Below are 27,772 nucleotides of genomic sequence, written 5' to 3'. Positions count from 1 at the left end.
GACTAAGACGAGCTTTGTTTCATGCTTTCCTTATCCCTATGGCGCTAGTGCTTATAAAAGCAAGCTGTAGGATGAGTTTATTTATATAACTCTTAATAAGTCCGAGACCCAAGAGGCAGAAGTTTTCTTGCTAGCTTCCTTATTAGGACTCACCTATAAGTGCAGTTGTGAGGTCGCGATTATGGAAAACGGGTGATTTCCTAAAAAGCACATAAAGATACCTGTGCATGGCTATTGTTGTGGTTCAAATCTGGCCCGAGGGTGACCACGTCGGAGGAGTCGAGGGAGCTGCTGGTCGTTTGAAGGATGAAGACGAGGGCCACCTCCTGCACGGTGGCGGCGGCAAACCTACACAAAGCCTCCGAGAATCAAGTTAAAGTGGGGTAAATCGGGTCTAGCCAAAAGTTCCTTATAAGTTACCTGACTGAGCTATTTATAGTCCCAGTAGAGAGGCCCAGGTGGCAGCAGCATTGTCCGCCCTCATCATGAGAGGAGGGTGGCTCTGAGTCGAATGGCGCGCAGCTAAGGCTACCGGAGGCGTGTGGTGCTGTCTGTTCTTGAGAACGGCAAGGTGTTGACAGTCGTAGCAGGGTATGGCTGGAGTAGTCATGGTGTTGTCCTTTGATTGTCGAAGGCCAGCTATTGAAGCATGGTGCGGTGGCGTTGCAATGTACGGCCACGTAGGAGGGGGTGGGTAAGACTGCAAATGGGTCGGGTCGATCCGAGATCCGACCCACGTAGACCCGACCCGACCCGAATTTTAGGATCCACGGATCTGGGTCGGGTCCTAAAATTGGACCCGAATCATTTTCTGGGTCGGGTCTGGGTTTACCGAACGGATCCGACCCGATCCGAATCGATCCGAAGAGAGAAAGAAAGAGGAGAAAAAAGCAAAAGAGAATTTTTTTTTTGTGTGGGTCATGGCACTATTGGTCTGTGAGGATCCTCTCTCGGTCTATTACACTGTTGATACCTCTGGTGTCTCGGTAGCAGGCTTTTTTTTCTTTTTTTCCTTCTGTTTTTTCGTTTCAGTTTTTTTTTAACTTTTGCAGGGAGGAAGTGAGGGAACACCGAACTGAATATGGGTCATGTGCTAGTTTTCTACAATGGAATTGGATTTTGGAAGAAGGTCTGGGATTTTTTTTGTCCTCGTGAGAGGGGAGCCGGGAGACACCAAGTTCCGTCCAATCAGTCATATGGACAAAAAATAGTGTGCTATGAAATTTGGCTTGTAGACCGACTTAGTCAGGGGTCATCTGTTCTGACTGGAGGTCAATTGCAAGTCTTTCAAGTTATGGGTCACCCAGCACCTCATAATTATGATATGACCAAATTAGATTTGCCCAAATCCTTTCCCAAAAGCACAAAAAATTGGACCCCATTTGGACCTAAACCCGACCCGAACCCGATTCGGACCCGACCCGATCCGACCCGATCTTTAACCGGGTCGGATCTAGGTCCAAAATTAGGACCCGAACAAAAAACTGGGTCGGATCGGGGTCACCCAGAATCCGACCCGACCCGATCCATTTGCACCCCTAGGTGTGTGTGCACACATGGGTGCGGCTGTTGGCAAGTTCAAACCCGTTAAGAGGTCATATCATGTGCTTGGCGAGGTCAGCTAGACGGGTGCTGAGGATAGCTCCAGCCGAAGATTCTGTTGGTGGAACAAGAAGTGCTTCGGCTCTCCGGGTTCCGAGGTGTGCTCGGAGCGCCCCGAGCTCGAGGGTCGGGGCGGGTCGGTGAATATTGGAGACGCCCCGAACTTGATCGGACGAGTCGGCAAATATCCGAGGCTGATGGAGCTTTTGGCGGAGTCTGAGGCTAAGCTAATTCTGGGCCGGACTGAGGATTCAATCGGTCGGCGTTGGCATTTATTGAGCCAAAACTGGGCGGCCTTTTTGCTGTGGGTCGGACGATCCATTTCGCCCCCCATCAGCCATATTAGTGCAACCCACTTAGAACCCAGATGGGGCTATATTATGTGTGCTATTGATTTAATGTGAGCCATGGACCGAGGTTCAAGGTTAAGACCATCTTGGCTTCATAGATGTAATCAATTGTCACTAAGTGAAGGTTCAAACTGAAAGGTACCTGCACCTATTACATAATATAAGATATCCAGCATTTTGTTTTAATTTTAAAATTATTTAAAAATTAATTTTTATGGGGGATTGTTGGAAAAATTAAATGTGCATGCGGCTTTTTGGGACGTGTGCGCGTTTGCCGCTAGAAATTACGTGAGCCAGCGCCCGCACTTAATTACCACAGACGCGTTCGCAGAAGGCGCGTATACGTCCGCAAAAAGACCAATAAGCCCCTATAATCACCCCTATATATACTCCTCAATTTCATCCTATTTGGTACACGAAAAATTAGAGAAAAGTACCAAAAAAATTCTGGAAAAAATTTTTTCCTCTTGGCCACTTCTGATTTTCATTTTGCAATTCTATTTAGTTTATTTTATTCTTTTTATTTCATTCTTTGCTAGATCTGCAAATCCGATCGGGTTCGATTTGGCTTCTTTCGAGACGTACCAAAGAAGAAGTTTAGAATTGTCGTATCTCTGAGGAGGATTGCCGGGAGACCCATACATGGGGGCAAACACTTCTTTGGAACAGCGTCTACACGCTTCGACCTGCCTTCAATCAGGCTATTTTCTCTCACTTTTGTTTTAAATTTAATATTAGTAGATTTGTAGGATTTGTAATTTTATGATTTGAATTTATTAAATGAATAGATTTATTTTGTGTTAGAATAGATTTCATTTGTACTATAACAGATTTATTTTGATGCCGAATAATATACATATATATATATATATTATTCCATTTAAAACTTTCTATTAATTGCAATTATTAGATTTATTTGTTTATTTAAGTGATATATTGCTAACACATCCTAATCAGAGGACCTAGTGATCATCAAGATCCTACCGATGTGACAAGCTGGACGTCATCTACATGCGAAGCATCCACACCCGATGTCCAAGCTATACTCAAGTCAGTCACTTTTGGTCGACTCGTATGTCCTAATTCTCTAGTGGTAGGTAAACTCCTCCATCGAAAATATATAAAATGGGAGCAGAGGAGGTAAGAAAGAAGAATGTCCTAACAGACTGAAAGACAACATCTCTCTATTTTTTGATAACCATACTGACTTAGGCATCAGAGTGTTTTCCGCCGGATACATTCCGACCAGAGAACTTCTTTGCTTTGTGTTGTTTTAGGTCGGAAGGTTGCCATCTAACAAGAATCTCGGCTACAGTGACCAAGCGTCGTTCGCCTCCTCCTATTCTAGCAAAAGTAGCCTACTACCGAGCTCTTCGATATCGTCACGCTTCTCACTGCGATGCTTAGAGCTACTCATTCTCAGCAGCAACAATATTATAATAACATTATATTATTATAATATATAATATAATATAATTTAATATAATCTATTATTAGGTTTTAATCTATTATATTATATTGTTATATTATATTATAATATTATATTATATATTCTATTATATTTATAATAATATTATATTGTAGTAATATTGTACTATTAATTATGTTATATTATTATATTATAGTATTCAATATTATAGTATACTATTTTATAATATTATATAAAATAATAATATTTATTTTGTATTATATTTTACTATGCAATATTATGTAATATCATTTATTGTCATTATATCATACGTTTACCAAATATATGTTAAAGCTTCGCAATACTTTAGAAATATAGTTACAAAATAGCAAATAACTTTTTATAAAAATTCTATTTCCAAAAGCTCTACTTTTCGAAAACTCTACTTCTATAAACTCAAAAACTCAACAGCAATTCCAAACAGGGCTTAGTTATTTCATTTGATTCATGATGATAACGTTTCCATCTTTCATGAAATATTTAATCCCCAGGGAGGAAAAATAAGTTGGCCACTACTCCCCTGTGGACTCCTGGCGTCCGTGAGAGGGTGTGGGTTTGGGTGTTACTAAATGCGAGTATATTCTCATTTGACAGAAAAAGGTTGATGGGTCAAACATTGCTCCTGTACTCATATTTAACTGATCACATAATCCTGTAACACCAGCAAACAGAAGTGATACTAATCCACTCTTCGACCAAACGTGGAACATTCACATCACAATTGCGAACTTTTTCATTCGTTCCCATTATTTACAGGGAGTGAAGAGTCCTGCCCTTGACAATGTAAAAGGCCACAACAATTATGGTCCGTTAAAACCTTGCCCTATTGGGATCATGTCACCATCCGAATCTATACGTAACACCGGAGATGGGTGTCAGGCACAAGTTGAATCTGCCACTTGCAGCCTCCCCCACACCAAACCACGAAGACCGGTCATGAATTATAACCAGCATCAGCACAAGTAATCAGAACTTTAGCAATGACATAGGCAAAGGGAAACGGAAGAGAGAATAAAGCTTCAACTTTCTTGCCAACCGATCTTCAGGGATAAGTCAGTCTTGGAAGACAGGCATATAGACCAGAGATTTCCATGCTCACTTGTATAAAATGTCTGAAGGAACCTTGTGAAACAAATCAGTTTGCAAAGCCAGAAACAAAAGCCATCTCAGGGAAGAGTGAAATGTTGTCCAAAATGAGCCATAAATATATCCGTAGCATTTACATTTTACAGTTATCATTTAGTTTCCTTCAGTTTCAAACTTGAGTTTCATTTAGTTTGATGTAATAATAACAAACATACTATCATGAATGTTAAAATACATAGTGCAAAACTTACAGATACTGGTATTCTTAAACCGCCAGCACCTTCTTTTACACTCCAAAGAAATAGAAAAATTGCACCGCACACCCTAATCATCACAGACAAGCCAAGCCAATTTAATAAATACCTAATTAACAAGAACAAGAAAGCCCCAACTCAATTCTATTTGTCAAGGACCTAGGTCTCAGGATATGAACCAGTTTAATGGAGCGAAAGCCAAAGCTCCATCGAGGAACAGAAGCTTCAGTAACCAAGGAATCGGCATTTTCAGAGAGTAGAATTCAAACGCAGGCACCATTTCAGGCTCATGCATGGCAAAAGAAAGAGTTCAACTACTGTTGCTAAATGCTGAAGAAAAATTTCTTTATGTCAAACTTGATATTGAAGCTTCCAGCTGGTGGTGTTCAAGATTCCTGAGCACTATCCTCGCAAAAATTTTCGCTTCAATAGGAGCTGTGGTAGCTGCAGCAGCAGCACGTAGGACCCGTGCTGCTCCAGCTTTCTGCAAGAGGCCTGCATGGTGTATTGCATGCCTGCCTCCTGGGATAGTGAACTGCATTTACAAGTAAATAGTAATAAGACGGCCATATTCTCTTATCAAAAAAAAAAATGGACTAGTTGGACCAAATGTGGATTTAGACGAATGGGTATGCACAAGCGCAAGTCCAAACTATAATCTTCATACAGGACACTAGATAAAAGGAAACTCTGGACAAACTTTCTTATAACAAATCAAGACTTCTGCAAAGTAAAAAAGGAAAAATCCTAGAATAGATATACACTATCTCCTAGATATTATCACAGGGGATTTTATTTAAAGTTGCAAATTTCAAACTTCCACTTCTGCATAATTTTTCAATATAACACCAAATAATGGCAAAGATTTACTTAGCAAGAGTCAGATCTCGTTGCAGTCCCATTTTTCCAAGAGATGATTTAACAAGAAACATGCCACCATCAGTAGAAATTAGAAAATATTCCATAACAGCATTGATATCTAAAATAGCAGCAGGAACAATTTCTCAAGGTAGGTAGTTGCATGCATAACTTGATCTCAGATCTTTTCGATATGAGATATATAATAAAAAATAAAGATATTATTACACATGCTTATCATGGAAAAACAGTGTCACTAGGGGCAAGGAGGAAAATTTTAAACTGGTTTACCTGCAGAAAAAAGCAAAAAACACAAGCTGCTATATAACATAAGTAGGCAACGAGAATGTAAGGCAAATTTACCTGAAGAAGAGCAAAAGCTGCACAGGCTCGAAGAATGGATGATGGGTTTCGAAGCATGGCAACAAATCTCCCAATCTCAGCACCACTGAAAGGAAGGTTAAGCAAAAGTTTATGTTAGGTTAAGGAAAGCTCTTCTCTTAAATTAATATCACTCATAAGACGATCGAAGAAAAAGAATGCACCCTTTTTTTGATAAAAAGAGCAGGAACAATAAGAAGAAATGCACATTAAGGTGGCACCTAATATAGACTGCACAGATACATACAATTTGGGGAAACAACTCACAAATATTATCGCTTGAAACCCTAAGTCCACAACAAATTAAGTTAAAGCAACTTTGAAAAATACACCAACCATTAACATATTAGAAAACTTAAAAAGGGAAAATCAACGAGCCTCATCACATCTATGTGGTATCAACTTTACGGATCAAGTACTACCAATCAAAATTTGAGAATATTTTATAAGATGTGCTAGTCCTGAATCCCACTATGAAGTTGTCCCAATTTTTTTGGACAAGCCTACCGAGGGCTAGAGAGGCCCTGCTATCAGGAAAAGCAGTTTCCATGTATACAATCTGTAATGCCAAATAGAGCTAGAAAATTCACATTATTTGAACTGAATATTATTCATTCATCCTAGATAAGAACTTTGCATTTAGTAACAAAAATAAGCTGTAAGAAACCTGCATCTCAGATGTCCTGCTTCCTGTATGCGTGCGGCTTCAGCTACCTGTGCCAAGGTTGCAGGAGCTGAGGATGCTGCAGCCATGGAGAAGAGTTGTGGTTCCGAAAACGTCAGCACAAAATCTTTTATATGCTTCAATGCCATCCTTCTAGCAGCATCAAAGTTAACACTCTTCGAAGCACCTTCTGAAGAAGACCCAACCAATGCAACCTCATCCATTCTGTAAATAAAAAGCAAAATTTCCCAGAATTAGACAGCAACATCAAATAGTTTTATCAGAACTTCAGCAAGGCAGAGTACTAATGTGACCCTTGATTTCTATCAAAACAAGCTTAAGAAAAGAACTATAGTGCACTTTCATTCTTCTTAGCTTGGTCTCTAGCAGCTTGTGGCAATAAAATTTGCATTCCAGCAAGAGTATATGTTGCACTAGACAAGATGTTTAAGGCCACAATTTCCTAATTCTACATATCCATTCAAAAAAACATGCAGCACAACATATCCTACCAACTTCACTAGCAGGGACATATCATTTAGTGCAGTTATATATATATATATATAACTGCACTAAATGGTATGTCCAAACCCAGAGATAGTCTCTGCCCAGTTTGCAAACTACATCATCTTAATGCCCATAAGTTTAAATTTCTTTATTGAACCACCCTTTTGCACATGAGAGTGTAACAAGAACGAGAACATCAAGGTTAGATCTATTTGAGAAGTTGCAATCATTCATCTTGTCATAGTATATTAGTGTCAACTCCAGCCCTCCCGTACACCTTTCAAGGTTAGATCTATTAGCGACCCTGCAGCATAACTTTCATCTCACAATTATTGATGTTGATTTCTTTTTAACGGGAGGCGGGAGAGTGAGTTTTGACAACAGGATGGAAGGTCTTGAACCGACCCTACAAGTATGCAACTTAACTGCAGGTAACAATGGAATATGTCATGTCTCAAAACTGCCTTCTACCTCCAGTTTGACATTCTACCCAGTAACTTCCTAGTCCACCATATTAAATATTATAATTTCACAATTTTGGTAACTTCAAAAGGGGTTCCTCCTTTGATTCTATGATGTTCATGGAACTTAACTATTCAAATCCAATCATCAAAAAAAAAAAAAAAAAATCACATCCAATTCCAGTCATTGCCACTTTGATCAACTACTCAGAAGTGAAGTCCCAGCATCTCTAGTTGTTAAAATCTATCTTGTGCTGCATTCCATGTTTCTTATTTTCTAGGGCAATGGTCAGGGGTCGATTTTGAATGAATATATTGCAGAGCAAGAAAGTAGACAAAAGGCTAGAGGAAGTCACAAATGTCAGGACAAATTCAAGATATGACTGAGAGAGAGAATTTCGGGTGAACAGTCAAAATGTTACATATCCCTCTAGAGAGTGATAGCAACCCACTAAGCTACAAAGGCAAGGCATAATTGAATATTAGCAACTACTATTAACATTGTATAGCAAGCTTGTTGGTGATCAGTTACCAGGGATAACATCCTTCAAATGGGAGATCCCTCCAACCAAGATGAAAACATGAGGGGGGTGAATTTACTGAGCAATCAACTGCCTACAAAACGATGTCGTTGCAATGAGACAAAATAGACATTCTATGCTTTAAACAGATGGTTCACTTCATTTCAAAGAAGACCGTCACTAAGTCCTACAGAAACAATAGGGAGACAGTTTTGCACCAACCATCCTCCCAGCTCAGAGTCATGATTTATTTTTAGGTGGGCTATAGTGGACATATAGACTGAAGCAGTCAGTGCCAATACGTCACCTAAACAAGCATGCTAGAAGTGGTGGGCAAAATAGAGTATGCAAAGAGAAAGAGGGGTCACCATTTTGAAATCTATCCAACTTTAAACATCAACCCAGTCTAAGGCCCACAAGAATTAGTAGACAAAAACCAAGATCATTGTAGTTAGCCAAATTAGCCAGAACATTCACAAAAGTCATTAGTTATGTCCCTTAATTCACTGAAGATTTTTATCGAAAAAAATTGTTATTTGCCTAAAATTGAGAATGCAGTTAGCAAAGAAAAAGACAGAAGAAACAGGTTGACACTAAGTACTTGATTCATGTTGGTTTCAGGCATATCATGTGATGTTCCTGAAACAAGCCCCACATGTTAATTTTTCTTGTGCAGCAATATGAAAACATTGAGTCAACAGCTACAAAGAACATACTCAGCTTACCCCAATCACTGTCATCTGGTGACATGACAATTACCTGAATTGGAATCTGAATGAAACAGATGTCTTTATTTATGAAACAAATGTCACAGAAAGCAACAACCCACTATCCTCCCAATCACGTGACAAATGAACATCCGAGTCAAGAAACAGACTAAAGGGACATCAGGACAGATGCTGTAATCTTGCATTGCTCATTTCATGCACATAAAATGTGACTTATCCTTTGTACTTCTATCATTATCATATCAGAATTTAGTAGGTATTCAATCAAAAAAAAAGAATGAATGACCTGGGCACATGCAATTTCGCTTAAATACATGATATACATACCCAATCAAGGTTCTACCTACTAGCCATTTCTTGACAGCTGTAATCCAAAAAACATTGCAGCCAATTTAATGTGGAAAATCTCATAATCAGTAACAACATATATGGTTACAACAGATCACTACATTGATGCAACAAAGTGGAGCCTTTCAAGTACAAAACCATGCCTAACAAAATCAATTATCAAGCAAATACTAATGTGAATATGTCAAATCAAAATCAATCCTAGCAATTTTCTATCAGAAAATACAGGCTTATATGATGAAGTCTAAATGAATTTGGCACTCAAAACTACACCCCACTAGAAGCACATAAATGTGACATGATTAGGATAAAAAGTATAACTTAGTACCTCCCATCAAACATGTAAGCAAGCGCCAATGCAGCCATAAAACGAGCCATTTTTGATCCTGACGATGTGCACAGGTGTACAAGGGACGGAACACCCCCTTCTTCAACTATGCGAAGAGCATTACCAGAATTAAAAGCAAGATTCCAAAGTGCACCAGCAGCAGTCTCATGAACATCCTGTAAAATAACAAAGTACAGAACTCATCGATATGCTCGATATTGTTGAAACACTATATTGCTACATTTGTACAATCTGCATGCTAGCCTCAAGTAATACAGTTAAAAGTAGTTCCAGATATAGGCAAGATATGAATAATTTCATAGGTGCTCATATTCATTTACAAGAAGAAACAAGAAGGATCAAAAGTTGTCCAGCAACAGTTAAGAACATCACAAGAGCATGTAGAAAAATCAATTGCATAAATGGTCCCTCTTTGATTGATAGTTTGAAATTCAAAACTCTGTCTTCACATGGCCCAATCTGTAATTCTAAGAACACTAGCTTACATTTTAATACGAAGTAATAAGCACATGCACAGATTACATTTGCAGTACCACGTAAAGACAGGACATAAAGGAGTTCTAACAGATCAGTTAAGAAATTGTTTCCTTGCATAAGAAAACATGCACAATCTGTAATTCTAAGAACATTAGCTTACATTTTAATACGAAGGAATAAACACATGCACAGCTTACATTTGCAGTACCACGTAAAGACAGGACATAAAGGAGTTCTAGCAGATCAGTTAAGGCATTGTTTCCTTGCATAAGAAAACATAACTGGCATAAATTCCCACTGGACCCATTATAGTACTCTAATGTGAGACAAATCCATTACAGCTGCTCACCAAACACGACTTTTCCAGAGTAATATGCTTACAGACCTGAGCATAGTTACATTTTAAAAGTTATACTAGAAGTTATCTAATTTAGTTGTCACATAAGTAGGTATGCACAGCTATATGATAATCAGGTGTGATTTCTATAGTTTATAGTTGTTAATACAGGAAACCTATGTTGAACAACGAGTAGTATTGCTCCAGATCCACAAATATAAGAGAGAACTAACAGCACATAAACATAAGTAACCCACTGAACAATGCAGAAGATAACTTTATTAAGATGTAAATCAACCTCTGAACTTTACTAGATTAATGACCCTACGACTTGTATGCATGGACATTTACAGTAGAAAATTAGAATGGACAAAGAAAGCAGAAAGTATACTCAAATTCTAAGCAACAAGAAGCAAGTGGCAGTGATAGATGAGGACCAACATATCATTTACGTACGCAATGAATCACCAACAACAAATTAATGAATATTTATACACTCATTTCATATGGAAACTGTAGTGCTTAAATGACAAATGAAATTTCTGTCCATGCTGACCACCATACTGTCATACTGATCCCATAGATTGCAATTCTTCTTAAAATAAACAAGTGCTATGGCTTCAGCTGCATACAATGTGTGGCACTTCCAGATGTGGCAACAGACTATGAATTTCAGGAAGCAAAAAAAATTCTGATATCTTAAACCATAACTATCATGCATCGTCCCAGCTATTTGAGATCTTTTTTATTATAAAGATGCAAGCATTCTGAATACTCTAAAGAATATTTCTAATCATCAAGCTTCTACCCAGCTATTTAAAGGGGCCTTATGTGTCAACTAGCCATTCCAGTTTAGATATTTGAGATATCAAACTAAATAATTATGCATATATTTTGAAGCTAGAAAGTTAAAAAAGAAAAAAGATCCAACTTAAAAGGAATCTAGATATCAAATATGTTAGCTTTTAGAATCCTACCTCAGTACTCATGCCTAATAAGGCAAGTTGGAGCTTTATTTATTCAGAACAATTAAAATCTTAATTTTTTTAAAAAAAAACTTTAATGAATTCATTGGCCTAACAACAAAGCAAATCAAAACTTACTTCAGCATCTGACCTTGCCAATGCAATTAGAGGTGCAACACCACCTTGTCGTCCAATGGCAATGCTAAAAACCAAAAAGTCATGCATCAGTGGTAAACATATAAAAGAAAAAATGATGAAACAATTAATATAGGAGATAAGAAAATTTAAAAATTGACATTATCATTTTAACTCAAGTAATAGCCTATACAATTTCCTTTATGATATATAAACTGCTTCCATGATCATCAGTCAATTTAGCACAGAATTATCAAAGCAGCAATTAAACAAAAGTTTTCATTAGATAAGTTACTATACAAAGTACTGAGGCATGATCATGCCAGTCCTTATCTACAGAGCAAATAAGTTTGCAATTTACCAGTTGTAAGCCAGCATCCCTATTTTCAGAAATTATCTCTCCAGGTTATAATTTGGCTTGTAGGTTTTTCAAATTTGTTTCACGAAATTCTTAGTTGGTGATGATAAAAGGTATCTTTCTGCTTGCTTTATCGAAATCCTCTTTTGAAATAAAAGCCAAAATTGAGGCTAAAATCAGCTTGTTTCATGGAAATGTTTTAACAGCAGTCATAAAATTAAGCAACCAAAAATAAACCTCAAGATCATCAAGCAACCAGACCTGATAAAACAAGGACAAAATCAGGTTGGCTTCAGACTGCATTAGCATGACACACGGAGTGGATGGGTGGGTGCTGATCTCCCGCACAGCCCCACAATCACCATTCCTCTTGCGTAGCATTCCCCACCAGTGGCAAGATAAAACCCATCCCTCTGAAGATGGATAAGAGCTGTTGTACCTGGTTATACATTAATTTGACTAGAAACTTCCTATAATGATAGGTGCCACATTTTAATTTCAAACTCTACTGAACATGCATTTCTATCTTTACTACTCATTTCAATTACTTCTCAACCCTTATACTCCAAGACTTCACGTCAAATTCAGATTCCGAACAGAACTTGTCTCATTAATTAAAACAATATCATCCAAACAGAGTACAAAAAGATTAGGCCTCCTCCAAATTATTAATATTTAATTTGTTCATGATAATGGTACGTAAAGGCTTACAATCAAACAGTAGTTGCTTCTAAGACTTGCACTACTCCTTCATCCATATTACTACTATTCTTAATAAACGATTCGCACCGGTACGCCTCTGTACCGCTCGTTTCCAGTCCTAAAAGGGCTGGAACCATTTTCCACTGCCGTACCGGACCAGTCCAGTACAAGCTGAAACGGCCGGTACGGGCCAGTTCAACATACCATGAATATACCCTCTTTACATCTTTCTGGACCACCAAATTTACCTCGCCTATTGTTCACTCAAATGCTTCACCAAAATCAATTAAAGTTCTTAAAGAAACAGTGCATAATCAAAACCTTTGAAGTTTGAACTAGTATTTCCATTAGTGCCTAAGCATGAAAATAGCTTACATGATTGCTGAACATAAAAGCTATATATGTTTTCTCAAAGGCTGAATTATTGTTCACTAACTATCATAACTACAAAGTATGGCTTACTAAAGTAACTCTATGATAATTGATGCACTTTATACATCATTCCTGTAATTTATTTTTTCATACTACCACCACAATGTCTTCTCTAATCATTTGGAATTTTCCTTATTTTCAAGATCTCTTCAAGTATCCCACTTGTATAATCTAGCACTTTTGCATTGCCTACACTTTACAGAGTTGTCCCTGTTCATGTTCCAAATTAAATGATTTTGCACATTCATGTGTTGAAAATTTAGGTCATGTCAAATCTACCATTTGAAATATAAATCTTTTTAAGGACTTCTCCGGACAACTTATACAGCATAGCATCATTCAACAAGACTCAATTAATTTCACTTTCTACCACAACTTAGCTAATTTTTGGATTATCCCTTCACATTCTACAGAAATTACTATATGGATGGCTAGAAATCATATAGTTAGCCTTACTGGCATCCTTCCCATCATAGCTATCTATTAAAATTCTTGCATTTTGTTACAAGTAACTGTCACAAAACATACTTAGCTTGTGATATGCTACCAAGGCATGAACTCAAGAAAAAAAAATGCAAAAACTACATTATTTGGAGCTAATATAATAAGATTCATAGTTTCCCTTTCATTACGCTTCTACTAGTACTTCTGATTCATTTAATTTGATCATCAGATATCTATCATTCCAATCAAAATTTATAGCTATTCTGTACCTCAAAATTTCATAAAGGGCTCCAACATAGTAAAATGTTGAGAATTCCGCGTGCATATGAAATTGTAAAACAAACAGCAAAGGCTGAGAATTTTTCTATGTGATAATGCAGAATTGGTGTGGATAGTAAAATGTTGAGCATTCCAGGCGAAAATGAAATTGCAAAACAAACAGCAAAGGATGAGAATTTTTCTATGTGATAATGCACAATTGGTATTGCAGCTTAAATCCAATGATTGAATCTTTTTAGTCTAATTACTTTTGTACACCATGAAGCATAGAAGCTTATATGTCCAAAATGAAGATGCAATGAAAGGTTTTCCAAAATTCTAGGACAACCATGAGATATTATAGTGCTAAATTGGTACTTCTGGTCAAAACCTTAAAGACTGTCATACAAGTCAAATATGTCAATTACCTACTACAATGTCAATTTGTGTTTGACATATCATCAAGGGGGCAAGTGGCACAAAAATTATTTAAAAAGTTCTTAGTTTATCTCACACCAATAAAGCACATAATGTCTCCATTCTCCAAGATTTAGTAGAAGCATGTTCTAACATTGTAAACTCTAGTGTGTATTTCCTAAATATTCAATATTATCATTTCATTCCTTTTTTTAAGGAAATGATAATAAGATCTAGAAGATGTTGCATTCTATTTTGATTCTATCCAGACTTGAGGAGCAAATGTTGGAGCAAATGTTCTCATTAGGGATAAAAATTAGGTACACATTTATATAGTTATACACAGAATACACGACGTAAGAAGACACCATGATGAAGGGTGCATATGCGGCTAACATTTACTCAAATATAAAATTAGCATCCAAAAAATAGTAGATATATGCAAAGAATAACAGAATATGTAGATAGGCAAGATAGCTCCCTTTGAAATTTCAGCTAAGCTGGATCAGAGCCATGAAAAAAGAATGAAGGACGGACCCATAAACCCTCCTAACGTAGCTTCGACCAACAATTTTGATTTAAGAATCTGTTTTTTCTCAACTGAACCTTTTTCCCCAAAAATTTACCTCAAAGGAGAGTGATATATTGTCAAACATGAGATCATTATCAGGCATCCCTTAGAACACCAGTACAAGTTAAAACAATTATATAATGTATATATAACTTCCCCTCGAATTGCTTTTTACATGGTATCATATGAAAAACTGCTAGATGAAAGATGGAATATTATAAAAACCAAATTGATAATCGACTTACCAGACAACACAAGGAATCAAATCTTATTAATGAGAAGCAGCACTAGTACAGGCCAGATGAAAGATGGAATATTATAAAAAACAACAATGTGGTAGAAAAACATGGTGCTTCACAAAGGCTCCAATCAAGTAGTTAATAAAAGAGTATGTTTTTCCCTTTCCATCATTTTGTTGTTAGGCATGAAGGAGAAGACTAGGCAAATGCAATGTACCCAAATTTCAATAAGCAATAAATTTGGGAAAAAAATCTTTGCTGAAGTGCCTAGAAGACCAGATAAATTTGCATCTTGAGTTCATTATTCCCAAGAAAATTATATGACCTTCAACTGTGAAGATTACGTTCCACATCATCAAGCATCATATCCTCGTGCCTCTCTCCTTCAATGTGAATGTTTTGAATCACCCAGAGGTGGTGTAATCAGGATGACAAAACACCGTTAACCTTTGTTAAAGGTTGACTAAACTTCACCTGTTTCACTTGTTAATGGTGTCCTTACAATTTAATAAACCTCAATAGAACTAATACTTTCACCCACTTCATGCATCTTTCATCATCATCCATGCATAAAATTATTGCTAAGGAAGCTTTTTTCTCCACTATGAATATTCTTAGAAGCAAACTATAAGACCAATCAAGAAGTTTGGAGAAACATCTCCCAGCCAATGAATACATGTTTTAAAAGAGAAGGTGATTTTACATAGTTGCCTTGAAGTAAAGTTTAGGTTATTTTCTCAGTCACTTCAAAAACTCCCCATTGATGTTATTTACTCTCAAACCTCATCTGTTATGGAGATGTTTTACTTAAAGCACACGTTTACTATGACAATGTTCCACAATTCATCATCAACGCAAAGAATAAGATCAACATGAAAGAGTTCCATGATCAATTTCAATATTCTTACAGCATTCCCAAGAGAAATGAAGAAGCTATTGTCCTAAGCATGATGATGATTACCTATTAGCTTCTGATACTGACAATCCCCACAAAGCACCTGCAGCCCTCTCTTGAAGTCCTTGAGAAGCGTTTGAACATCCTTGTGCAAGAGCCACCTACATAATCAAGCAAAACAATGATATTGCACTAATACAGTAAAAATGTCTAAATAGATACACAAAAACCAGCCTCATGAGTGGAAAAGAGCCAAGGTGACAATCTTTACCACCTTGAACTACTTAATTTTACCTGAGCAAGCCAGTCAGTCTTGCTGATGTATAAAAGCAAATAACACGTCATATTACACTGAAATTGAGAGCTCAAATTTCTCTAGTCATAATATCCAGACAAGTAAAAAGAGAAAAACAGGAAGGCAGAGCACTATCATTGCTTAAGGTCAGGGAAGCGCTTGTCTAAGTGCAAAGCAAATGTTAGTAAAATCATGAAATCAGAAAGAAAAACAAGCAAATCATTCTGTATCTGTTGTTGAGGCCAATTCTAACACCAATTCTGAAAAATACAGACCTCTAGCAAAAGCAGGCACAAATGCTGAGCATAGAATTTAGGGTCTAAAGTCCAAACAGCTTAAACTACTATATATATTCATAAAGGACTCTGTTAAATGAAAAGGAGTGAGAGTTGAAAGAAGTTAAATTTAAAATTTAAATTTAGCAATTAAATACCTTTAGATTTAAATTCTTGCAACCAAAGCAAAAAGAAAATACATTAATAAGTTGAAGAGGACACTAAACAAGTTAGCATAACAAGACAATGCACAATAGCATGAAGATTTCAAAGGAGACACAACTGCCAACCATTCTCCAGAATGGCTTGAGCCTCATCTAACCATATTAGTCAAGGCAAGATTGTTCAAAAATGCTCTCGGGCTTATATAATGTCAGACCTCATGAATACACACAAAGGGCTAATGTGAGTCGCAGACCTCATGCCTTGCATCATGTCATCTGAGAGATATGCATCAACTAGATTTTAACTATTTCCAACAACATTCTTAAGGAAGAGATGGTAAGTATTTCTTTTTAGCATGACAGTACCATGAAACTCAAGCAAAAAATTAACTATGGTAGATTGTCAGATTGTGTTCTTTAAGATCTAAACAACGTCACTAACAATATTAAGTGGCAGCATTGTACCCTTTAAGCTCTGTGCAAACACAAAAGATACCTACAAGATTTCATATATAAACACTGCATGCGCCTTGGTGTTTCAAGATCTTATGCAGCCTAATCAGTTTGGGCACACTGCTCAAGCAAGTGCCCACATAGTTAGGGGTCTCACAGCCTTCACAACCCAGGTGTCTTAAGGCCAGGGTAGATCAAATAGGAACTAATGGCTTTCCTTCATTATTTGGTCTGCCCAAGGTGTTTAGGGTTTAGGCCTTTAGGGTTTAGGATCAAGGTGTCATTCAAAGGAATCAATCAATCATCCATCCATCCATCCATCCACACACACGCACACATAAATATAGAAAGAGAGAGACGCTGAGGAAAATGAATGTAAGAACTAGTGCCAAGGTTTGAAGTGCCAAGGTTTGAAGTACCAGTACCAGTATCTATAGTGGTATCTTATCAATTCAACACGGTACCAACACAGTACACCTCTTGGTGCCGGCATGACAAATAAGAGGTGATGTACCATGTATGGTTAAAGTCAGCATCAAGGGGCACTTTGAGACCAATACCTTATCAGTACAATACAGTATGGCTAGTACGAACCACTATGCACGGGTAAATAATTGAGTAGTGGTATCACAGTCAGTAATCCATGAGCAACAGACAACAACCGACATTTTTTTTTCTTTGTTTCCCTTTTTCTTCCGCGAGATTTTCCACCCTTCATTCTAAAAGTAGATATTTCCCTTCGTTTGTTCTTTAAAAAAATGGATAACTTTATAAACAAATGCTATGAGGAAGACAAGTCACTACAATAATCACAGAGCTTAGAATAAAATCACACACATATAATCTGCATAATCTTTCGCAAAAGCAAGACCCCGTAGGATGCAAACAATCGATATTGAATGATTGTAATGTAGAAACAAATAAATAGATGAAATAGAAAGGGCGTACCAAGGCTTCAACCCCACCAACTGCAGCAATTGCTTCTCGATTTCTATCATCAAATGATAAATTCCACAAAGCACCAGCAGCTTCTTGTCTGTTTAATTTTACAAATGGAAGTAGAGATTGAATTAATTTCTTTACAGGCATAAATAATATGCAGGAAAAAAAATGAAATGGTGTTTTATGAAGCAAAGTAAAGTGAGCTAAACAAAAGCACGTCATGCAACAAGACTAATGAAATCGCAAACAAGTTATCTTCAAGAGAAGATTCAATAGATCTCTTATCTAATGGCGATGAAAATTGCCACAACTAGTTAGTCTTTGAAAGTAGAGGAACATATAAAGAAGTTGCCCTTTCAGCTTAAATGTCCTCTTGGTGGCAAATCAAGCTAATCTTCCACATTAAACAAGATTTGGATCCAAGCAAAATATATTAGTTTGTTAGAGACTTAGAGCTGACAAATCCTTTATTAGAAAAGATGAGAGTAGATCACAAAAGTTATTTCTATAAGAACAATTACCTTACACCTTCATTTTGAGAACAAGTTAGTTGCACCAATGCCTCAAGTGCACCTGCCTCTTGACCGACAGCAGCATTATTATTATTGCTATCTCCATGAGCAGCCAGATTAGCTAAAGCCCGAGCAGCCTGGAGATGTGGACAGGAAAATAAGGAAAAAGACAAATAAGCAGCAGCATTCTCTTTGAAACAGCATGCTACCTCTGAAAGAATCAAATAGCACTAAAACAGATACAGTTCAAACTACGTGGGAAGGAAGGAGATTCTTGCAGACACAGTTTGCAAAATTTTCGGTAATAGATACAAAGTGCATCTAGCCAGGTACCTAATGCCATCCACTCCCAACAATGTATTCCCAATGCTTATTCTAGATGAATAAGTATTGTGGCATTTCTGTTGCGACTAATTACATGTATGGAAATGGCAATGCTAATTTGACCATGAAATTGCCAAAGTGCTGCAAAAACTACAGCTCTGGTGCTGGTCATATTCTAAGCATGTAAGCACAAAGAATCTTGGATGAGAATTTATAATAGAATGTAATTTCAGATAAACATTTCCATTAGAATGTAATCTAAAAGGAGCATGAATTAGTACATCTTCCACTCTCCATATAGCTGTGCTTGAACATGAATCATGTGAATCATTCCAATAGTGAATGAATAAAGGTTTGCAACACAGTTGATATTTCAGCCAAGATCTCGTTTTGTATCATTCTCAGGCCATTAGGCCCTTCCACTTTGGTGTAGTTGTTGAACCCGGCCGAGTGTCATAAAGACAACAAAGCCCACTGAGTTGTGAACTGAAAGCTGTAGACAGTAGGTAGGGGGTCTAGTTTCTAGTTTTTGTTAAACCTCCAATATGATAAAACCTATATATCTCATCCCTTATTATGATAAGAATTTTGCTACAGTGTTTTTTTAGAATTGCGAATTATTTTTTGAATTAAAAATTCAAATGAATATCTTAAGATAGAAGCTAATCATGGATTTACCAAACTCTCGGAAATCTCAGTTCTTTCCCAGTTTTGCCAAAGTTCCATTTCAACCAAGATAAATGAAGATCTTAGCCCATCTTAGAGTATCAGCCTCCCACTGAGATAGCTGACATATCCGAAATTAAAAAGCTTGGAATGAAAATGATTAATCAAGATAGACAAAAGTAATGTTAAAATTTAAAAAGAAAAGGTGCAAACATATATTTGTCTTTCTTTCGGCGTAATATAAATTGGTTGTCCACAATCATGCTAAAAAAAGTGCAATTCAAACAAAATTCGAGGGTGAGATGATCTTTTTTGGGGGGCAGGGGAGGAGGGGGTGGCACAGATATCTAATAATTATTAAGGAGATAAATATGTAGGATCATTGAATAATAAGAAAAAGCACAGATTGCAATCACAGATTGCAAAAAGGTTGAAATTATGAAAATTTGAAAGTGCCCAAGAGCATCATTTGCCAGCAAAGACCAAAATTCCAAACTACTGAGTAGAAATAAAAGCATCAGCCAGACTAACATCTACAAAATTATTCAGATTCTTTCTAATACAAACTTCCTAACAAACAAAATGTGAAAAAGTTACTGATGAACTATATATTTCTTGTAAAGCATATGACTTGATGCAACTAAAGGAGCTCCCTCTTGCAAAAATGCTTTGAAAGCAATGAAAAAAATGAAAGATCGAGAATGCACCACATAACGCACAACCATCCCATTGTCTGAGGAAGGTCATCCATATGGCCAAGAGACACCATGTCAAAGCGGAAACAGCCTGATTTCAGTACAAAGATGGGTACATAGGCATCCAATAAGCAACCCCAGCACTCAATAGATAGTTTGAGCACTTAGGTCCTATTTTAGGTTTATTTTGTCAAGCCACAACTATAGAAAGTTGTATCAACATCCTTGTATAATTAAGAGTCAATTAATAGTCCTAGTTGGTTAATATAAGCACACAAAAAAAAGATTGATTTTGCCAATTAGAATACTTGATTGTCCAAAGAGATAAAAGAAATACAATAATAAGCTTTCTAGCTTCTCTAAGACTCACGAATCAAAGTCAAGGAGAGGAAAATGATGACTACTTTTACTGAAGAACCACCAATATGATTTTGCCATTTTGCATATGCAAATGATGGCTTTTGGCAGAAGTTTGGCTTTCGAGTTTTCTTAATTAGGAACTTAAAGACTTACAAGAAATCCAAAGTTGGCATCGGTTGTTTTATTTTTTTTTAAAAAAAAAACTGTATAAGCACCTTTCTTTTTATACGGTTGAATAAGATACCAAATCTAGAGTGCTCAGTTGTGAGTTTTCTCTTCTTTCATCGTACCTGAGGTTCTTTTCCAAGGGCATAATGCATGAAGAGTTTTGTGAGAAGACATGAAAAGGTAATTGGTGAAAATAAGGACACCCTAAGGACCATGAAAACTTAAAAGAGAAAGAAGGTGGGGAAAAGCAGAAAAAAGGGACCTGATCTCCGAAGCAACCACTCTATCTCCATTTCCACTTGTAACCAAAAATTGATCTATATGTTTCATTTTAACTTAGAATATTTCCCATATTTTGAAGCTAAAACTTCCATCCATAAATCATTTCAGCATCAAATCTTATACCATCTCAGATATAAAACACTATATCGTCACAAACAAGATATACCAAAGGTTCTCTAGCTGAATACCAAACATCAGCTCATCTGCAAAATGGTCTATAAAGTAAATAGCTTATTAATCTTTTTCAATGACCAAATTAGCTCCAGTTGTTTCTTCTTTAGGAAGTAAGGTGATACCATCAACCACTAACCACAGAAATCAATGTCAATAAGACAAAAGGGACACAAAGTTGACCTCTTATCCCTTCTTACAGACATGAGTCAGCTAAAATATAACTTATCCAGTAAACAACAAAAGAAGAGGAATCAGCACATACAACTCCCCTAGGCTCCAGCATTTAGTGGTAATTGCCCATAAATCTAAATTGATGCTTCCTATATAAACCATCCACGAACAAAAGTATTAACATTGTTGGCCTTGTTTTGCATGTAAAGATCTCAGCATTCCTTGTCAAAAATATATGCCCAGGTGACTCAAATTCTTTGATGCTGCTTTCTTCAACATACTAAAGTCGGTCCCTTTAGAGATAACAAGCATATCTCAATCTTATTGAAAAGCAAGTTCCCACATTTATAAGTCATTCAATGCATGGACTAAAGTATCACATGATGGTACCATGTCAGCCTTGCAATAGCAAGTTCGTATAGTATCACAAATCATTTGGTATCAAAGCCAATCCATATCCAGAGTTAGGTATTGAAAGGGGCAAGCAAACCATGGAAAGGGCTGCCTGGGGGAAAGGCTAAAGTGACCAACCAATAAAAATGACTACCTGGTGACCAAAGTGCAACTGCCATATTAAAGGACTACCTAATTGTCCTAGAGTGAAAGCTGTCACAAGGAAATGAATTATTTAGATCAGAATAAGAACCATCAAAGAGTTGGCCACCAAAGATATTGACTACAAGCATAGTGGTTTGTATGCACCTGGTTGCCTAGGCATTTTTTATGAACTGGTAGGGGTTGTACTGTCATATCATCCCAGTGCTTGGTATGCACAGGCACACAATAGCACTGCGACATGTCAAGCAGTGGTATGCAATTGTGTTGCATGCTAGTAAGGCACTGTTATGCTAGTTTGCGCTAAGCACCAGTATGCTAGTTTGTGCCACACAACGCAATAAGGCACTTTAATCTATGAACAAAAATCCTTTTTTCCATCAAAATTTGGCCAAAGAGCGACCAAGTATCAAGTGTTCTAGTCATAAACCATATTCACAGTCAATAGCACCAATCAAATGCATTCCATACATGTTAAACATAGCAAACTTCTATGTTAAGAAGCATCTCGGGATTGCAAAATTCTTTGCTAGTTTAATTTATAATACCACTTTAAAGAAACATAAAAAGGAATTTATCAAAAAAAAAAAAACTTCTCCATTTTTCAACTCTTGCCATTTTCTTCATTTCATTTGATCTCGATCCCTAGATGCATTTTAGTAGTTCTCCAGTTTCCAAAACTTCAAGTATCTTTTACCTAATCTACAACTTAAGCTCCATGAGACTCTATTCTCATCCCTTGACCAATTTAAAGGAGTTCAAAAAGGTGTAACTTAAAAGGAAACTTGCAGCACATTATCATTTGATTATACAAAGTTGACAAAAAATGTGCTGTTACCAACAATTGCCTTATCAATAAAAATAGTGTAAAACTTTGTTCTCAGTAAGACGAATAGGTTCTGGAAAACACTGTCACTTTGTCTTCATATAAGTCCATTGTTCTTGAAAGGATTGCATGTCAACAGGTCAAATTCTAACCCTACTTGGTGATTTTTCCATTCTTTGTAGCATAATTCTTTTAACTTTAACATATCACCACCAAATTCCCCTGTTGTCAAGTTGCTTGTACTAAGAAAGAATTTAACTTGCTAGTTTTTGACTAAATATGCCATGTCATTTGAAACTCTATCATCACAATGGACATGACGTTCAATTTTCCCTCCTTTAATAGTTGTGGTAACTTCTCATTGTCAAAAATGTAAAGATTTTGACCCTTTCATTGGTTCTAAGATCTGATGCATGGTTATAAGCTCAACATATAGCATATTTTTCAAGTAAACACACTACAACATCCTCGAGCCATTTACCTGATGGAAGCTTAGAACTTCAGTACAACAGTCAAACTGACAAGCAATATTATGTTAATTGCCAAGCAATTTATCAGAAGAATAACAACATTCTCCATGCCAGATATATATTGCTGCAAACAGGGCCGGACCGAGCCCTAGGCGACCGAGGCGGTCGCCTAAGGCCTCAGGCCAATGGAAGGCCTCCGGGAGGCTGACCAAAAGGAAGCAAAGGCCCCATATAAAACGGGAACATGAGCTGGCTATGAGTCTTCCCCCTTGATGGAAGGGAGGTGGAGAGTTTCCTGGCCTGCAGAGGGGCAATTTGGGAAGTTGGGGACAGTAGTTTTGTTTTGGGTGGAGAGAAAGAGAGAAGAGGGATTTGGTTGGCTTGATACACGTCTGAAGCCACTCTTATCTTTCATCCCTTCTCTTTTTTGGTTTTGGTCTTGGTTTTCCTTCCCTCACATTACTCCTGATCTAGCTGGGCCATCAGGAAGAAAGATAGGGGGATTGGAGATGGACTTCTTGGAGGGTAGAGAAAGAAAAGGAGGGAGGGGGGGTTGAATGGCTGCTGTGCTGCGATGTTGCAGTGGCTGCTTGGGTACACGCTTGAAGGGGAGATGGTGGGATGGGACTTTTATTAATTAGATGGAGTGAATTTCCCATAATGCCCCTACTTTCTCTTATAGAGAGGTTCCTTTCTGGACAAATTCTTTCCTTTACCTTGACCATGAAGTGCCATGGGATAACCTTTTCCTACTCTGCTCTTGCTTGACATGGTAAACAGTACTGCCAAGCATTATCTCAGTTATTTAATCAGTTTCCTGGGCCCTTCCTTAAGCATAATTACTTTTCCGTGCTTCCATTTAAAAATTATATTAAACTGAAAAAACTTTCTATCTATCTTTGTTGCATACATGCATTTTTGTTGAAATAATGTACTTGATGGCTATCTATTTTCATATCTTTTTTCTAAGTATTTTATACTTATTAAAAAAATTTACTATTAAAAAAAAAAGGCCTCATTCACTGAATCCGTCTTAGGCCTTCAAATGTATTGGGCCGCCCCTGGCTGCAAACACCAAATTGATTTCTGTTCGTGCTGCAGCCAATACCAGTTAAGATTTTAACTTTTTTATCGGTACTAAGATCTTCTGTTCCTATTGTTAGCAGCTCAATATGGACAATATTTTCCAAGACAACTCCAACATCCCCAGGACATTTGCCTAATGGCTGCTCAAAACCATCTCACAACAGTTAATCGACAACCAATGTTATGTCAAACTAAAGCAATTTATATGAAGAATAGCAACTTTATTTTTAAAAAAAAACTACATTCCAAATAGCACTGAATAGGGAGCCGCCGAATACACCAAATTAATTTGGATTGGTGCTGTTGCCAATACCAGTTAGTTTATTGCTCAATTTATGGGCTAGAGGAAAAATATAAAACAGTGCACTAAACTGTGGGACAAGGAGAATGATTGCTGCTAGCATATAAGGAGAACAAAACAGATCAAAATCATTTGATGTAAGACAAAGCTTTAGAATTTTTTTTAGGTCTTCTAAATTTTGCGTGTCTCTGTTATGTGGACACAAGCTTTAAAGATGCAGTATGAGATTGTTTAGTTAAAAAATTATCTACATACAGATGAAGAAGAAGAAGATGATGATGATGATGATGATGATGATAACTAATAAGTAATAATAATAATGCTAGTAGGAAATAAGGATAAAACCAGTGATACCTGTTCTTGTACTCCCTCAACCATGCACAACCGAGCAAGCTTTACTAATGCATGGACACCACCAGCCACAGCAACCTCCATGCTGCATTTGTCATCGGCAGCCAAATTTGCAAGGGCACCAGCAGCACGTTCCTGTTTAAGAATAAATACAAGAAGGCAGGACCTGAGAACATTATGTCTACTCTAGATAAACCAAGTAAGTATCACATAAGCATGTGTCATACAAGAACTCCATCTATCCCAGAGGGCCATTTGAAAATCAGATCCACCAAAGCTTTTACCCCACCAGCCTCAGCAATGGCCGCCTGAAACAAAATCCAATAAATTACTAACACAAACATCATGGATGAAAGGTCATCAAAGTTGCAACAGACAAAATGTAAACCTTGTGCTCTTCTCCCACCGAAAGGTTCCAAAGCCCCCCGGCAGCCTCTTCAGCAACCAACCTGTTCATGGATCTTGCCAGATCTGCAAGAATATTGATACCCCCTTCATCAGCAACTGCCTTCGCAACTTTGGCATTCACTGACAAATTCGCAATGGCCTGCACATTGAAGAGGACATTTATATGCATCCGATAACTCAAGCTCCAGTATCTGCTAGTGATAACATGGATCAACACAAAATCTAACCTTTGCAGCTTCAGACTGTAAACCCTCACGACAAGACTTTGCAAGCTCCAAAAGCAAAGGTATCCCACCATTCCGCATCACCACCTCTGCCCTTGCCGGGTCCACCGTTGCATTCTCATCATCAATCACCACAAATGTAGCAAGCCCAGTTGCTGCTCTCTCTTGCACATCCTCCTGTGAGCTCTTCACCAAGCTCAGCAACAATGCAGCACCTTGCCTTAACCAAAACTCATCAATGCCGCGTGGGTTAGTCTCCGCGATACGAAGCAGTGATTGCGGTAGGATCCACTCAATCCAGCTCATGATATCATTCAGGTTCTTATCCTTAGTTTTCCAACTTCTCCATTCCCCAAAGATTCCCTGCTCCTTTACCACAATGCCCTTGAACAAAGATGCAATTCCTTTGAGAATATCATTGAAAAGGGCAAGCAGCAGCTTGCCCCTGGTATTGCTAAATGCCATCGGACTGTGACTCCCTTCCTCCTCGAGTGCCACACAGTTTAGAGCGCACAATACCTTCAAGCTTTTGGACAGGGAGAGAAGCCTTGAGACGGCACTTGGAGACACGTCGGTCCTTGAAACATCCAAACCAATCAAGTTTGGAAGCTTGCTCCAGGAAAGGGAGGCAGTAGCCCACTTCAAGTTTCGTGACCCTGCCACGGATAAGAATCTCAGGGACGCCACCTTCCCAAGAGCAGTCTCGTCGATGCTCCCACAGTCCAAGAAGGCAATCTCCTCCAACTGCGGGCAGTGCCTCGCAAGGGCCCCAACTGCCTCTCCGTCAACCTCTCGGATGCCGGAGAGGCGCAGCCTCCTCAACTTCGTGCAGCACATGGCAACATGACGGATAGCATCGCTGGTGATTCTCTCGCACAGGTCAGGAGCGATCTGGAGGCTCTCAAGGGCCTCGTGGCGGGCAGCAATCACCGACAGCGTGGCATCGGTGATGTCACTGCAGTACTCCCCGGCAATCTCTTGCAGTCCGCGGGCCTGAAGGTTCATGACAGCAGCGGCAGCATCTGCGCCCCGGAAGCGGAGGTGGCGGAGGTGGGCGCACCGGCCGGCAAGGGCGGCAGCGGTGTCGGGGTCGCAGCGGTGGGCGCGGAGGTCAAGACTGGTCCAGAGGCAAGGGGAGGAGCCGAGGAGGCGCCAGGTGCGGCAGGTGGAAGCGAGGCTGGCGCGGTCCCGGTAATTGAGGCAGGAGAAGAGCTGGACCACGGTATCGTCGGCGAGGCAGGTCCAGTCCACGGCAGCCTCCCCGGCCCAGTGGCCGCCGCCGCCGCCGCCGGGGCGGGGGATCTCGCAGTCCTCGGCGGTCTCGGGGAAGACCGGGGAGATGATGACCTTCGCCTTACCCTTAGACTGCGCGCCTCGCCTCCTCAACCTCCGGCTCATGGAGGCAAAACCCTAATTCGCGGAAACAAGAAGCGGAGAGAAGCTTTGGGAACTCGAAGGCTCTATAATTCAAGAATTCGAGGATTTTTCTAAGAAATCTTTCGAAGGTTTCCGTTCGTTGATGCAGGTGAACTCTCTCCAGTTTCTTGGGAGATCGATCAAGAACAAAAAATATAGGAAGAATCAAGGGGTTGTGGAGTACCTGGAGATGGCGTTTTTGAGGTGAGGGATTGGGACGGGCGCTTCGATTTAATTTTTTTTGATCGTTTTGTTTTAATCGTATAAAGGAGGGGGGAATCGTGGACTTCTATAAGGGGAGAAGGGCGAGGAGGGGAAGAGGGGAGGTGATATAGAGGGCGGACGGGATTGAGGAGGGGGGACGAGGAGGTGAAACCCTCACAGCGTGGATCCGCCTCTCCTCTCTCTTGGGTTTTCTCGTTGTCCGAAAGAAGGGCGAGAGAACGCGAGAGCTATATATATATATATATACACACACACACGCGAGAGGTCAGGGGCGGGCTATTATTGTGTGTTTGGCTGGTTTTCTTATGTGACCGGAGAACCTGAAATTTGTTTGAGTTCCCAGGTGAATGCAATGAGTGTGATGAAGATGATCAATGGTGCGTTTTTACCGTCTGGTGTTGTTGGTTTAATGGTGCTATTGGGACTAGAGAGTTCTTCAAGGGAAGGGGGGTAACTGGATCTGTATAAGTGGAACCAAAATTGTGGAATTTGATACCTAATTATATGGCCTTTGGTACATTACAAATGGACAGAAAATCTTTGGCTAAGTGGCACTGCATGCATGATGCATGTGTACATTTGTATGTTGTGATGGCATGAGATATCTAAATATTTTGAATTG

At 38.4% G+C, this 27,772-nt stretch overlaps 1 protein-coding gene across 2 annotated transcripts; it reads right to left on the bottom strand.

Annotated features, from left to right (window-relative positions):
• Nucleotides 1-4,604: 4,604 nt before the first annotated feature.
• On the bottom strand, nt 4,605-27,531 carry LOC103713583 (protein ARABIDILLO 1-like). Of its 2 annotated transcripts, XM_039120124.3 has the most exons (13): nt 27,110-27,423; nt 25,513-26,969; nt 25,266-25,424; nt 25,105-25,185; nt 24,881-25,012; nt 18,458-18,585; nt 17,943-18,030; nt 15,874-15,968; nt 11,495-11,558; nt 9,557-9,732; nt 6,667-6,888; nt 5,982-6,066; nt 4,605-5,295 (listed from the first exon to the last, which is right to left on the bottom strand). In XM_039120124.3, the coding sequence occupies exons 2-13, from the start codon at nt 26,905-26,907 to the stop codon at nt 5,107-5,109; spliced, it is 2,814 nt and encodes a 937-aa protein (XP_038976052.1). In that variant the 5' UTR covers nt 26,908-26,969; nt 27,110-27,423; the 3' UTR covers nt 4,605-5,106. The 2 variants fall into 2 exon arrangements, with proteins under 2 accessions (XP_038976052.1, XP_008798785.1); XM_008800563.6 differs by having other exon boundaries at nt 25,513-27,531.
• Nucleotides 27,532-27,772: the final 241 nt, after the last annotated feature.

Source organism: Phoenix dactylifera, chromosome 3 (assembly GCF_051530095.1).
Source record: "Phoenix dactylifera cultivar Ajwa chromosome 3, Ajwa_hap1_PhDact_Kaust_v1.1, whole genome shotgun sequence".
Classification (NCBI taxonomy): domain Eukaryota; kingdom Viridiplantae; phylum Streptophyta; class Magnoliopsida; order Arecales; family Arecaceae; genus Phoenix; species Phoenix dactylifera.
This window is presented reverse-complemented; position numbering and strand designations above follow the sequence as displayed.

Coding starts and splice junctions, on each gene's coding strand:
- LOC103713583 (XM_008800563.6), bottom strand. CDS start 26,907: ATGAGCCGGAGGTTGAGGAGGCGAGGCGCGCAGTCTAAGGGTAAGGCG. Junction 25,425..25,512: donor TACAGTCTGAAGCTGCAAAG/GTTAGATTTTGT, acceptor TTCAATGTGCAG/GCCATTGCGAATTTGTCAGT. Junction 15,969..17,942: donor TTGGTGGGGTTGAAGCCTTG/GTACGCCCTTTC, acceptor TTGATTATGTAG/GTGGCTCTTGCACAAGGATG.